This window comes from Aythya fuligula, chromosome 8 (genome assembly GCF_009819795.1).
Source record: "Aythya fuligula isolate bAytFul2 chromosome 8, bAytFul2.pri, whole genome shotgun sequence".
NCBI lineage: Eukaryota > Metazoa > Chordata > Aves > Anseriformes > Anatidae > Aythya > Aythya fuligula.
In genome coordinates this window covers 10,065,326-10,079,763 of record NC_045566.1, presented here as the reverse complement: position 1 = coordinate 10,079,763, position 14,438 = coordinate 10,065,326, and the positions used below count along the sequence as shown (strand labels likewise).

At 55.3% G+C, this 14,438-nt stretch overlaps 1 protein-coding gene across 1 annotated transcript; it reads right to left on the bottom strand.

Moving 5' to 3' along the window:
* Positions 1–815: 815 nt before the first annotated feature.
* Positions 816–14,177, bottom strand: HECTD3 (HECT domain E3 ubiquitin protein ligase 3). Its single transcript, XM_032192004.1, has 21 exons — positions 13,833–14,177; positions 13,442–13,602; positions 12,673–12,765; positions 12,268–12,403; positions 11,696–11,811; positions 11,305–11,418; positions 10,734–10,816; positions 10,297–10,462; positions 9,728–9,809; positions 8,591–8,773; positions 8,114–8,166; positions 7,751–7,815; positions 7,201–7,304; positions 6,756–6,875; positions 6,308–6,397; positions 5,726–5,932; positions 5,246–5,375; positions 4,732–4,806; positions 4,429–4,510; positions 4,236–4,307; positions 816–3,994 (listed from the first exon to the last, which is right to left on the bottom strand). Exons 1-21 carry the CDS (start codon positions 14,160–14,162, stop codon positions 3,910–3,912), a joined length of 2,547 nt encoding a protein of 848 aa, XP_032047895.1. The 5' UTR covers positions 14,163–14,177; the 3' UTR covers positions 816–3,909.
* Positions 14,178–14,438: the final 261 nt, after the last annotated feature.

Genomic DNA, 14,438 nt, shown 5'->3' with positions numbered 1-14,438 from the left:
CCGCCGGTGCCGAGGAGCTCCCCCCCTTTCCACCCCCGTTCCCCGGTTCCCCTTCCCGGTGCCGCTTCCCCCGGCTCCGCCTCCGGCCGCGCCCGGCCCCGCGGGGCCGCCCCGGGGCTGCCGCCTCCGCCCCGGCTCCGCGCTCCGCTCCCGGAGGGTCCCCGGGGTCCTGTCCCCTTTCGGGTCCCCGCGAGCACACGGGGGTGGCTACGGCCAGGGAAAAGCAGGAGCTGGGGGCGTGCTGCTGCCCCGGGAGGCTCGCAGGGGATGGGGAGGCTCCGAGCACCCGGCACCCGCTGGGGATGGTGAGATGCCCCCTGCCCCGGAGCAGCTTTAAGCCAGGTGCCCACGGAGCACCTGGACAAGCAGCAGCACCCACGCAGCCCCTCGCAGTGGCAGTGCGTCACATCTGTCACATAACGCGGTGAGAGCAACTCAGCTCCACCCCACGCTACCTGGCTTGCCCTGGGTTGGGCACAGAGATAGGCATTTCGGGAGCAGGAGCAGCAAAAAGGGAGGCTGGCACAGCTCAAAGGTCCCCACGCCTTCTCCTGTGCTTGCGAGCCCTGGCAGTGGGGCATAGTCCAGCTCCATCCCTGCCTGCGGAGGCACGGTGCAGCCCCAGGGGACAGCTGGCACCCAGGCACTGATACCAAACAGGAGTTTCCCTTAGGGCCAGGCTCTTCTCCCCCCAGGGCCAATTTCTGCTTCACTTCCAGCTGCCTCCCATGACATCCGTCTCCAGCACCGCTTAACGTGGCCGAAACACGCAGAAGCCCCAGCCCCGGCAGACAAATTGTCAGGAACACCAGGAGTTAACAGTTAGTTCGCTTTATTTTAGAGCCTACGTGAGGTAGGGGCAGACAGATCCTGCCAAACTATTTATAACTTGTCATACTCCAGGGTATTAGTGGAATAACAAGAAGAGCTAGTCTACACATGCGTATTCATCACCTGAAGCTAGTCTATGACAACAGCAAGCTGAAAGCAGGGGGGGGAGAGAGAGAAAGAACTGTTACTCCGAGCTGCCACAGCACAAATCTTTCCCCAGCCCTTCCCTGCACACCCCTAAAACCAGCAGCCCTGGCACCAGCCGCTGTCACCTCTTCCCAGCTCTGCCTCACCCCGGCTCCGAGGTGTCAGCACCCTTCTCACGGCAACACTGGCTTGAAAATCCATCTCAACGTACTTGAAACTCGGTGATGGAGTGAGGACATGCAGCCTCTGGCTCCTGCTCCCAGCTCCCTGTGCTAGCCAGGAGGGCTCCCTCATCCTGGCCACACACAGCAGGAGTCCCTGGTGTCAAACACGGTAGCAGACAGCTATTACCCACAGCTTAAGAGATCAGAGAAGGAGGAGTGTAAGCCAGGACTGAAATAACACCTAATTTTGCCTCCTGACATTGGCCAGAAGAGGGCCAGGCTGACCTTTTCTGCAATTTGCTGGGCTGTCACAGCAGAAGTTTTATTTGTGATTGGCTTTAAAACACCACCTACAAGGCTGGGGAGGACAGCCAGGTGAGTCACCAGCTCCCCGTTCCTTGCTAACCTTTGCACATCATGATCTATTTATTTTTTTTTTTTGGAATCCTTACTCAGCAGCCACGTTTGTCCTCTGACCTCACTGCAGGGATCAGCTCTTCCTACAAGCGGAAGGGCTTTCACAGGTCTCTACAGCGCAGAATAACATGGCAACTGCTGTTGTCATTCCCCAACACGTTGCCATAACACACAGCCTGTCCGTCCTCACAGATGATGTCAGCTCACCCTCTGCCTCCGGAGGAGGTGACCAGAGCTATTTTATCCATTTTCTCCGTGCTGCCCATCAACCACCTGTCTGTCTGTCCCCTGCCCTGAAGTACAGCACCCGAGAGGAGCCCGTTTGTCCTCCTACTTCTGTAGTTGGCTCAGTAAATGACTTGAGCTTCTGGTTAGAGTCAAATGAGCAAAGCTGGAGAAAGCAGGATCGATTCCAACCTGTTGGTGGCCAGAAAGGATGCCCATTTAAATCCCATCTTACCCCGCTGCTTTCTGGGCTCCCCAGCTTGATGCTGAAGATCCTTCAGTGGCACTCCTGACCCAAGGCCAAGCCAGCAGGTCAGAGCCCTTTCACCAGCTCACTCCCAACCTTTTAAAACAAACACCCTACAGCCACAAGAGCAGAGAGGTCTCACACCCAGGCCCTGCTCCCGTACGCACTGCTTGCTGAAATCAGCCCCAACGTCATGGGCTCAGTTCTGAGATAAGCAGTATTTGCAGAAAACCTCCTCCAGCAGACTGGGCTTAACACCCACCATGTCATATGGAAGGCTCTGCTGCAGGAAATGGCTGCCAAAAAAAACAACCCAAACAAACCCATAAACAACTTCCTTGCTCACTCCACTTCCTACTCCTTCCACTTACTGCAGTGCAGGAGACCTCAGCCTATGCCCTCTGCTGATCCTACGCTCCTTTCAGTACGGCCCCTCAACAGGGCTGGGAATACGGCAGTTTCCAAGGAAAGCGGTGAAGGGAAGGACTTCATTTACAACTGGAAGCAAGTTCTGGATGACAGATGCCTTCAATAGAGCGAAGAAAGGCAGGAAGTGTTAAAACGAGATAAACCTTAATTCACAGCATGAGCCAGCGAAGCCAGAGACAGTGACTCAGTGGCTGCTACCAGCGATGGTCCAACAGACCACGTGGACTGGAGATGCAGCTGGGGTATAAAAGCAGACTGACATTGGGAGCTCACAGTGCCAGGCAGTGACTAATCCTGCTCAGGGCTGGAAAGTTCCAGAAACATTCCCGATAGTCTTGAAGCTGTAAAGCTTTCGTTGCCCACTCCTGGGTCACACACTGACCTGCTAGCACGTCAAGGAGCTCCAGCCTCTGATACCCACAGTCTCTCCTCTCCCCTGGGGCAAACCTTTCCCTGCCCACCTCCAGCTCCCTCCCCGGGGCAGAGAGGAGCCCGCTGCTGCCTTGCCTGCCACTGCTCCTACCCTCGCTGTCTGGGCGGAGAGCTTGGCCCTGCCTGCACATCTCCATGAGAACCGTAACAGATTAATTGTAACACAGGCTTTTAGGGGAAAACCGCAGCTCAAAGAGCCCAGGAGAACAGCTGCTAGGCTACCAGCATGCCCTGGGCAGAATGCAGAACCAGAAGCTTACAGAGCAGGAGGGAGCAGATAGTTCCCACCTCCCGAAGGGGAGCAGCTTCCCCAGCAGTTGCTGCTGTGCAAGGAACCACGGGTGGCCACAGGAACGGGGATTCTGTGGGATGTAACAGCACGGGAGTCCTTTCCCAACAGCACCCAGTCGTGCTGTGAGGGTCTGTCGTGACACCTGGTGGTCAGAGGCACCCCTGCAGCACCTGTCACCAGCCTGCTCCATTTCTCCCTAAGCTTAGATGAATCATCGCGTTTCCATGACCTCACACAAAGCAGGAACAAGGCAAAGGAATGTGGTCAGGACACTCAGACTAGGGCAGCGAGCTTCTCTGCGCACCCCCGTGGTCTCAGCAGCAGCTCCCAGTTCTTTGTCCTGCACTGTAAGCTGCTGTGCAGATCAGGGCCCTACCCACTTCTCTTTGGAGCAGAGCACAGCCTGGAAAGAGTGAGAGTAAGTTATGAGGCTGCAACGGGGACGCCTGGAGAAGAAACTCATTGCAGAAGTCTACCAGACCTTTTTTGATGTGTGAGGGCTGGGAACAAGGTTTGACTACAGTCACACACTTATACTCCAAGCTAGCTCCCACACTGCTGAAGTTCCAAACCTCCGTGTCCAAAGCAGTGCTGGTTCCCACTACAGGGAGCCGGGCTTCACACCTACACGTTTATTATATACACATCCTGCGGGGACAAGGCAGCTCTTCCCACCGCATGGTTTTGTCAAGTGATTGTCCGTGCTTCTTGGTCAGGCTGCAACATCACTCTTCCCATGGACTCATATCCGTGTCAATGGCCACGCAGTTATAGGCCGCGTAGCGTAACTTCTCTTCGCACACCTTGGCTCTAGGGATGGTAGGAGGGGAAAAAAAAAAAAAAAGACAAGTAATTGCCACTGCTACATCTGCCAGCTGAGCTGAAACGTGGAGGCTATGCTTGAAGAGCTGCTCACAGATTAAATCACAGCAGCCACAAGGCACAGTTTGGGGAACATTCGTGTGGGAAAGCAACAGGAGCTCTGTAGGTCAGCATCAAGACTAAGAGCCCAGACAGAATATCCCAGAAGCAGGGAAGCAACAAAACTTACGTGGCATAGTTGGGCAAGAAGAGGGTACTGGAGCAGGTGGACGACTCTGGCAATGCATCTGTCGTTTCAGAGCTTGGGGAAGATGACAAATTGGTCAGAACCAACAAACCAACAAGGCAGGAAAAAGCAGACCACAGATCCCTTTGATCTGTTAGTCTTACAGTCTACAAAAAAAAAAAAAAAAAATACTTACCCTAGTTTGTCTGGATAGATGTAGATCCGTGCTGGAAGGCGGCTTCTGCCAGTGACAAATCTGAGGAAGCGGCTACGATCCTCTGTGAAGGGAGAGCAGAGACATCAGCAGGTTCCAGGGAGGTGTGAGATCAAGTACAGCCACTTCCAGGTATCCCCAGCGTTACTGAGCTGTTCCCTTGGCCCAACAGCTTGCTCTACTTGGTTCCCACCTGCTCCCCAGGCAGCAGTGAGGGTGGTTTCACTCTCCCTGTTCCCACCAGCATGCAGGGGTAGATGTGCAGGGGCAGAACAAGTCACTCACCATTGGTGAAGTTGTTGAGTGCTTCCCAGAAGTACTGAACACGGGTGTCCAGTGGCTCAAAGTCCTCAAACCGGGCTGGCAAAAAGGATACAGAAAAGGATTTTATTAGAGATTCCAGCTCCTTTTGGATAAATAAGAGCAGGGCCTCACTTGCTCAGCCACAGGTCCTCTACAAGCACAGGAAGAAACTCTGATGTACTTGTAGGGTCTGAGCACAAAGATCTAGGGTGTGAGGAACACACATACTCAGGCTTCCCCCACAAAACACATCCAGATCCATGTCTCAGCTCCACAGCAGCTCAGATACTGGCATCCCATAGATGTCCCACCTCTCCTCTGAAGCCCAGCATGGGGACTAGGGAATCCCTGCCCCTGTCAGCATCCAGCTAGGGGCAAAAAGTGGCCCACATTCTTACTGTAATAAAAGCTAATAGCTGCCTCCCACACCTCTCCCTGTCCCAGCATGGATAAAACGTTTTCAGGGAAAGAATATTCAGCAGAGCCCTTCACTTACTGAGCTTCTTCAGGGCATCAACTGTGACTTCAGGGTCTCCACAGATTTTCTTTTCCAGCTCCTGCCAGGTGAGGAGGTCAAGAACAGCTTGGGGCACCACCTTCAGCAGCCCAGCCTGCATGGCCATGATCTGGAAAGGAGACGAGGCAGGTGAGCAGCACGTCGTGCCTACTGTTCTGCCTCAGGGTTGAGCCCCGAGACCGCTGCACTGAAGCCACGTGACTGCTCAGCAAATGCTCCAAGGCACCTAGAAAGGGGAACAGGATCCCACGGAGATGCACTCCAGTTCAAGCAGGAAGCCTGAATCATAGCTGGGAATAAAATCCCACGTCTCTCACGCTGCCACAAGTCACCACGAAGGACTTCCTGCTATTACACTAATGAACACAGGGATATTAACTGCAATGCCTTCCATCAGAGACAGACTGGAAAGGATGTCTCTGGGAATCAATGGCAACTTAAGCTATGGGGCAGCGTTACCTGCTCCTTGCTCTCCTCCAGCCGAGCCTTCTGCACCAGGCGGATGAACTCCTTGCGGTCCTCGTAGCGCACCACGGTGCTGCTGCCGTTGGGGATCAGCTCCACCATGCGCTGGTCACTCAGCACCGTCGTGTAGGTCAGCTCATTCCCAAATTTGAACTCAAAGGTGTCTTTGTCCATCACTTCCATCACCTCCAGGAGCTTCACCTGCCCAGGTGAGTGCTTGTTAGAGAGATGCCCAGCGGGCAGGGGTGTGTCTGAGCCCCCATCTCCTCCCTTCCCAGACAAGGGCTGGAGTGACTGAGAGCAGCACAGCACGGGATATGCTGACCTGCAGCTGCACTGGCTGTTTAGCAGCCCCTGGGGGACTGCGTGCTGGAAGCAATAGTCAGCACAACTACATCTTTGTATTAGCTGAGGGATGTATGAAATGCTAATGGTGCTCTTTTTGCACGTTTTTTTTTTTTTTTTTTTTAAACACATCTTTGGAAGAGGCAAGTACAACATGGGGGCAGGGAAGCAAATCTGCCTTGCTGAGCATTACAAGGAATAGCACAGGCACAGCCCCCCAGCCCCTCTCACCAGCACAGAGTCGACAGCAGGGAAGTCTTTGCTCCAGCTGACCTCCTCCCCTGTTAATTGTTTCCATACAAAGCCAGGAAGAGCCAGGACCTGAAGGAGAACAATAATTTTGCTGAGTCTGTGAGAAAGGAGGTGTCCCCAGAGATGGAGATGGGGCTCAACCACAAAGGAGGTTCCTCACTCCCCCTGTCCTCATGCAGGGCTCATCAGGTACCTTGGCCTACTCAGAAGTTAACAGAGACCAGACACCCTCTCCCAGGCTCCCAGCAGCATCCCCCAAACCTCATACTGTGAGCTCCCCTAATACTTCAGCCCCAAATCCTGATAAACACCTTTTTCCACAGTGTGTGGCAGGGCCTGCCTGTGCTCCCGTTGAATAGGCTGCAGAAGACAACTGACAATCCCCTTTGTGGCAAACCTCCACACACAGACAGGGTTGAAAACTCACCAGAAACTCCTTGCCCCTCAGAGCTGCTCCCATGATCTGCCCAATCCATTCATACTTCGGGAAGTCTTTACAGGAGGGGTTGGGGACATACATGTCCCTAGCTTCTCCAGTGCTGTTGCCCTGCAGGAGCAAGAGTCAAAACTCCGAGTCACAATCTCAGCCCAGTACAAAGAACCACAAAGTTTTTGTAGTAACCCTGGGGATTTCTCACAGTGGAAGAGGGCTAAACACCTCCCAACATCCTCAGCAATATTCCTAGCGAGAGAAGCATCCAGGCACTGATCAACTTATCCTAAAACTAAACGTCACAAAGCAACCTGCCCAGCCCTTCAGGGTTCATGATGAAAGGCTTTTGCCTAGCAAAGACAGGTGTATCCCAGGCACGTGAGGGGACAGGGCACAGCACTGCACTAGACACTGCCTCAAGCACCCCAACCCACAGCACCTGGTTGGACGTGCGCACGAAGAAGGGCAGGGGCACAGGGGTGTCTGCTGAGCTGGGGCACAGCTCCTCTGACATGTCCGCCAAGCTGTCCCGAAAACCACCACCTGCAATCCCAAAAGAATGGCATTTTTAGCGATGGCAACTCCTCCTGTGCTGATTCCCAGATCTATGAAGCAAAGATGAGGAATTCTGGTTCAACCTGGCCCACAGCTGAGCAGGAGGCTCCTGCCACAGCCTTGCAGCACCAGAGGAAATAAGATAATAGAATTAACATCTCTGGTCTGGCCTGACAAGGATAGCCAGAGTGTCTGGCTACTGACACTGGCACTGTCAAAGTTGCTGCTAACGACTAACAGAGGCTGATACCTGTGCCAGCACAGCACTCCTTACCCAGCACATCGCAGGGAACAGCAGGACAAGGTGACCTGCCTGCCCTCTCTCCTCCAGCAGCAGTATTGCTGGAAGTTAAGGAGAACCCCTGCAGCAACAGAGTCACCCCACCAACCCCCAGTGCTGCCCCAGAGGAGCCCCTTTCCCCCGCAGCCCCTACCTTGGTCAATGATGCCCTCTGCGATGAATTTGCACTCCCACCACTGATCGTAACGCAGCGGCCACCTGTGGAGAACCAGGCACTGCCTGAGCTCAGCCCCTGGGTGCTCAGTGCACCCAGACCCAAGGAGAGGCTGGAGAGGCAGCAGGGACACCAGGGGTCTGTGGCAGACCTGCCTGGGCTTAACAGGACAAAACCTCGATCTCCAGAGTCAGCTGCATCCTCAGTAGGGAGGAAACATCTTGGGGAACAGGCCCTGACCCCATGGCTGAGCTGGCTCCCGCCCTAGCAAACCCTCTCCATAGCACAGGACACAAGCTTCCCAAACACCCTGCTGTGACAGAGGACCCAGACGCTGCTCACCTGTAATCTAGAGGCTTTTCAAACTTGTCAGAGGGCTTCAGGCCTTCATATACCTGCAAGAGAGAAGATCGAGGCTGGTATCCCCTTTCCAGGAGAACTGGTGCCAAGTGAAGGCTGGAAATTGGAAGGAATCTGGTTTGTGTCAACACCCTAAATACTGACTGAAGCTGATCCCTAACTGGTATGGGAGCCCAACCACTGCTTGGAGCTTTCTAGTCTCAGAGGTACACCAAACACAAAGTCTAGTACAGAGCAAAGACTTCAGCTCACATATCCCAGATCCCCCCCAGAAGATATTGCTGGACCATCAGCAATACATAACCGCAGAGTCTAGGAGCCACGTGAAGAAGCCTTGAAGTCACCAGGCTACTCCAGCTCCCAGGCTGCCCCCTCCACCCACCTCCATGTGGTTCATTTTGGTTTTAGGGTGCTCTGCTCTCCTCAGAGCAGCAGGGACTTCTCCAGGAGGGGCAGTACCTGGGTGAAGACAGCGTTCTTGCAGCTGGGGTCCAGGGCAGGGTTGTCTCGGTGCTCCATAGCCAGGCGTCGGTTAATGTAGAGGCGTGGCATGAAGTTGGGCTTGCTCGTCTCTGAATCCTTCAGACACTGGGTAATGAGAGCCGTGCGCCTCTTGGACAGCAACAGGAACTGCTTGATATGCTGCCAACGGGGAAGTTCAAAATGTCAGAGGTGCCCAGTGCCCAAAGCATCACCTACTTCCTACTGAAGCCGCTGCACTGCCAGGTCTTCTCCCTTCCCAGCAGCTCTGCCTTCCACACACAGCCACGTTCTCCTCGACAGCATTTGCTCCATCTGATCTACTGTCTCTGAAAGAATTTGCTTTCTGGCTTAATGGAGATACCAAGCTCAATCCTCTCTCCCATCAGCAGTCATCTGATACTCTCGCTCCAGCGCTGCTTGGACTCTCCCTCCCCAGAACATAAGTCTTACCATTCCTCCTATTTGTAATCAAACCAAGCTTTGCTAGACAAACAAGAATCCTCAAATGCTTTGGGCCTCAAGCTAAGCTGGCACAGGAACTGCAGTGCTCTCTAGCACTAGAGAGAGCTGTCTGGAAACGCACAGAATTGGCCTACCCTAGCACTGCCAGGCATATGCATTCTGGGAAAGGATGTGAGGAAAACAGACAACTGGAGGGACAAGCTGAGTCTTATGAGAAAGACACAAATCAAAGGCCAGAAAATAGTCACTGGTAAGAAGCCTTGCCATTTGGACACAGCCAGCTCAATACTGCTGGCAGCAAATGCAGTACAGAGTGTCCTGGGCTGCGATCTCAGAGGGGATGTGTGCCCAGCTCACACACCCGGTTCTGCTATGGTCTGGGTCCTTTTGTGGATGCAGTGCTCTCACCCCGGAGTCCTGTTTTCATTCTACTTGTTACTGCATAGCTACACGTTTCCACACCAGTGTTCTAGCAGGAAGCGAGTCTCTAAAACAATATCGCCTTTCAGAGCTTTAATGAATGGATCTCAGCCAGGTATTTCCCTCGAGCTGCTCTAAAGGCAACAAGGACTGACTGTCTCCCTTGCCGCAGCCCAAGTTCAATCACCCTGCCAGGCTGAGGCCCCGTAAGGCACAGAGGGAATCGCTCACCTTGAGTTTGCTGAACGTGCCAATAGTGTGATCCCAGGCTGGCACCAAGTGATGCAGGACGCTATCCAGGAGCTTGATGAACCTAAATCCCAAAGACAGAACTGCGACACCCTGGAGGGACAGGCATCTGCGTAAGCCTATTCCGGGCCAGGCACTCCAGGCACAAGCAGAAAAGCAGCAACAGATCCACACATAGCCCAGCTTGGCCTTTTAAATCACGGGGCCTTTGGTAACAAATTCCCACTCCCTCAGCACCGCAGGGACCGTGCACTTCTCACAAGGGACTCTGCATTCACCTGCTCCCTCTCCCTTTCCCCCCTCAGCATGGGTATGCTGCACTTGCAACATGCAAGATGCTGAATTTGAGCTGCAGGATTCCTCTTAAAACGCAGGGAAGCTACCCCAGAAAACCCACTCTGTTCCCAGAAGCCTCTGCTATTTCCTCCAGGGTTCAGGATGCCTGTCTCAAGGGCAGGCAGGCAACTTCACAGCTTCTAGCCCTACCTGGGCTAGAGAGGGCACCAATCCCTGCAGACAGCACCCCACAGCGTGCCCCCTCCGTGCAGTACCTCTGAATGAGCACAGCCCTCCGGTACAGCAGGTCAGGGTCCGTCCCCTCCAGGCGTGGGTAGCGCACTAAATTGGCCATCTGGAACATGTCGGCACTGAGCCCCAGGTCCCTCTGTCGGGAGGACTTGATTTTGATGCCCCGGAGGCGAACATCAATCCCATCATCTGCCAAAGGAAGACCACCAGATGATACGCGAAGCCCGTGAGAAAGCCCCCCAGCCGCAGCAAGCCCGTTGTGTGAGAGAGGAAAGCAAAAGCACCAGGAACATGACCATCTTCATCAGCTCTGGGGCTAAGCACCGAGAGCCTGAAATACCTTTGTTCAGAAATATTCTTTGCTTAGAAGAATAAAACCACCACCACAAGAATCAGAGGTAGGGAAAAACAGGCTGATAAACACACTGCTTATGCGTGTGGCCATAACACCCAGCCCTACCTCTGCACTCCACAATCCGGATCTCGATGACAGGCAGGTGCGTTGTCATGTCCTCAAGGACGCACACATCCCCAATGTAACTCCTGCAAGCACAGGACAGACGGGGGCTGCAGAGCTGTTCCCTTGTTCGTCCTGCCAAAATCCGCTTGGCTGCTTGTACAGAAAGAGGGCTTGCATCCTTGAAATTGGAGGCTGAAGGAGAAACCCCAACCCAGTCACCTGGCTCCATCACTACCACAACATGGTCTACATGAACATCTGAACCTCCTGGTGCCCCAGGCCTAGGCAACGTGCTCCTGTCTGGTCCCACAAGACAGCACAGCTGCCTGAAATAACCCAGCTGCTATAGGGCTGCATTGGCACTTCTGTGCTAACCATCAAGGCCAGGCTTGCAGGAGCTGGGAATGGGGTTTCACAGTGCCTGCTGGACTGCAGAGATGCAGAATGCCTCTCCCAAGGCCCCAGGCCTCTTAAGCAAGGCTGGTGCTCGCATGACTGCTTACGGCTTGGGTGCCCAGTGCCTCAGGCCCCTGGAGGGGCCATGCTACGTTCCCCACCTCCATCCACTCACTCATCAATGCCGACATCATTCAGTTTCTTCAGATTGTCCCCCTCACCCCCGTACACAGCGACCCGCTTGGGCATGAAGTTCTCATCCGTGGTGTCAACGGTCAGCAGGAGCTTCCTGCAAAAGGAAGCATGAAATGAGAAGACAGCTCTGCATCTCAGCACCCACCACTGCTCCCCCCTCATGGCCTGGTCACGCTGGTACCACGCACAGCCTGGGACCCCGCGTACCGGTGACAGTGCTGGCTTAGTGCCTTTCAAGCCCAGAGCCAGAGCAGGGGACGAGGGGCAGGGAGAGCAGGGCAACCACCTAGGAAAGTGATGGACTCATGCACAGAGCAGGGGCTGCAGTGCCTGCCCCAGCCCTGAGCCAGTGGAGAGGAGAAATGCCTCACTTGACAATGGTGCCTTTCTTCATGTTGAGCCGCACCCAGTGCTGGCCCTGGGACCCGTCACTCTCCCAGTACGTGTCGGCATGGCTGTCGGTCAAACACGACACATTGAAGTCTTCCTAGAAAAGGGCAGCGAACAGAAGGGAGGATCAGATAGGGGTAGAATTAACTTCCCCTGAGTGGCTACTTTCATCATGAATCCTAGAGCCAGAGGGCTCATTCCCATTTGCTGGGCTGTGGGCAGACACAAGCAGTACAGCACGGGAAGCTGGGGCTGACTCGCCAACATGCTCTGGAATCACACGCAGAGTGCAGAGTATGAAACTCTCCCTAAAACCAGCTTAGCAGCTAGTATTAGCATTTGCTTCTGGGATCACAGCTTGTACAGTTCCTCCAGAGGCCGCATTACACAACACGCTGCGTGACACTCCCCTCTGGGACTACGCCGTCCCTCCCATGTCCTCAAACACAGACCAGACCAACTTGGAGCAGGGCAGAACACCCTGCACGCTCCCTACCCCCATGGCACAGCAGGGCTGATGCAGCTTTGCTCCTGTACCCCTCATGCTACTCACCGTGTAGGATGAGACATCGATGCTGTCCACATACTGCTTGACGCTGCCCAAGTTCTCGTCCTCTTTCCCAATGTGATCATACAAGAAATGCACCAGGTCTTCATCGCACTCGTAAGTCCATGTCGGGGGCACAAACCTACCAGGGCAGAGGGGTCAGCAGTCTGGAGACACAGGGACAGCAAGGCTGCACTGCCTCCTGCCAGGTGAATAGGTCAGGGAACGCAGGTCCACGTCCTGCTTGCCACGGTCTCACCCTGCTTTCTGGCTCAGTAGTAGGAACTGTGCTGAACCCTGCTCCCCTTTGCTTTGCCACTGCCTGTTTTCCCCCCACTCCCCAGCTGTCAAGGGCTGAGCAGCCAGGGACAGATAGTGGCTTGCACCCACCCACAGTGAAACAGCTCGTACCGAAGCCTCTCTACTGCAGCCTCATCCTGCTCCATGGGCTTGGGTTTCGCTCCCAGGCGCAGGGAGTATGTCAGATCCACCACTTGCTCCCATCTGAAACGAGATGGAAAACGAGTGAGAGAATCCCAGGGGAAAGGAGCAGGTGGTTGAGAAGTAGCTGGAAGGGGAAGACGTGGATTTAAAGCCCCACCACACTCCTTCCTCCACCATATCAGGTCTCATCAGATGCCATTTCTGTTCAGAGCATCTTTCCTTCTTCCAGTCCACACCCAGCTGTGTGGGTAACAAGCATTCTGACCAAGCGAAATTGGGTAACTCCATATCTGGATTCCCTATTACCTCATTTTAATGCAAGAAGTGGCCAAGTGGGCTGGGGCTTTATAATCCAGAGCAGAAAGGGCTGAGGGACAATACAACAAGATCTCAAGCAGCAGGACATAGGTGGATGAAAACCTCACTGCTCTCTTCCATGCAAGGAAAAGGAGACATCAAATGAAGGCAGCAGGTTCAGATTATTAACAAGCTAAAGACATGAAAACACAGAGACCTAAGGTTTGACGCCTCTCCAGCTCCTCACTGTGGGCAGCAAAATTGTGATTTCTTTTCTAAGTCAGGGTCTGCAGGGGGATTTTGACATTTCCTGCATGCTGCACCCTTCCAAGACGCCAGGAAAGCAAGATGCTGCATGTGTGCCTCTGAAGCAGCCCGGGGAGCCATGTCAGTTATCGTGACATGCAGAGAAGAGAGGATGTGAGCCACAGCTCCGTACCTGATCACAGGTTTGTAATCAACCCCAAACAGCTGCTGCTGCCTCTGGATCCTCTCCGTGGACTCGACCGGGACCAGCCTGTCCCCTCCTTCTGCGTGCTTGCACACCAGGACCCAGCCTTCCTCCAGGTCACAGCCACTCTTGTACTCTTCCAGCTGCTCCTGCATGGAAAAAACATATATTGTGGGGATGTGCACCCAGGGCTCCACCACGGCAGAGGGGAAGACAAGCAACGCACACCAAGACACCGTGAACCCCAAGGGATGGGGAACGTATTGGGGGTCAAATAACACTCCTGAGCCTGCCCTGCGCCGAAACACTGCCTGTGATGGGACGGGCAGGCTGGGGGGGGGGGACACACACAGAGGGGACCCGCTGCGCTCCCCGTTACCTTGCTGAGCTTCACCCAGAGCCCGGCGCCGTTGCAGTACTCCTCGCCGGTGGCTCGGAGGCAGCCGCCCTTGCGCACCTCGATGGTGGCCCGCGCCGCCCGCTTGCCGCCCCGCGCCGGCCCCGGGCTGTCCCAGACGCTGAGCAGGCTGCGGGCGGCGGCGGCGGCGGTGGCGGCGGCGGGGTCCTTGCAGATCTTGTACTGCACCTCCCGGGGCACGTAGCACAGCGCGGCGGGCAGCGCCCGGGCGCGGCGGAAGCACTCGCTGCACTGCAGCAGGAACCGCAGCCGGCCCAGCACCTGGTGCGGAGCCTCCCCGCCCGCACGCATCGCGCTGCGCCCACCGGAGAACCGGGGAGGGGACGGGGGGGGTGTCGGGGCTCGGGGCTCGAGGGTTTACGGCAAACCCCGCCCGCCGCCGGGGCAAGATGGCGGCGCCCGAGGGGAGGACGGAAGCAAGATGGCGGCGCCCGTGCGGCGTACGGAGGGGCGGGGAGCGGGGCAAGATGGCGGCGTACGGATGGGGATAGGGCGGGGCAAGATGGCGGCGCTCGTGCCGGAGGGGAGGGGGTGGTGTTAAGATGGCGGCGGCCGTGAGGCGGGGCG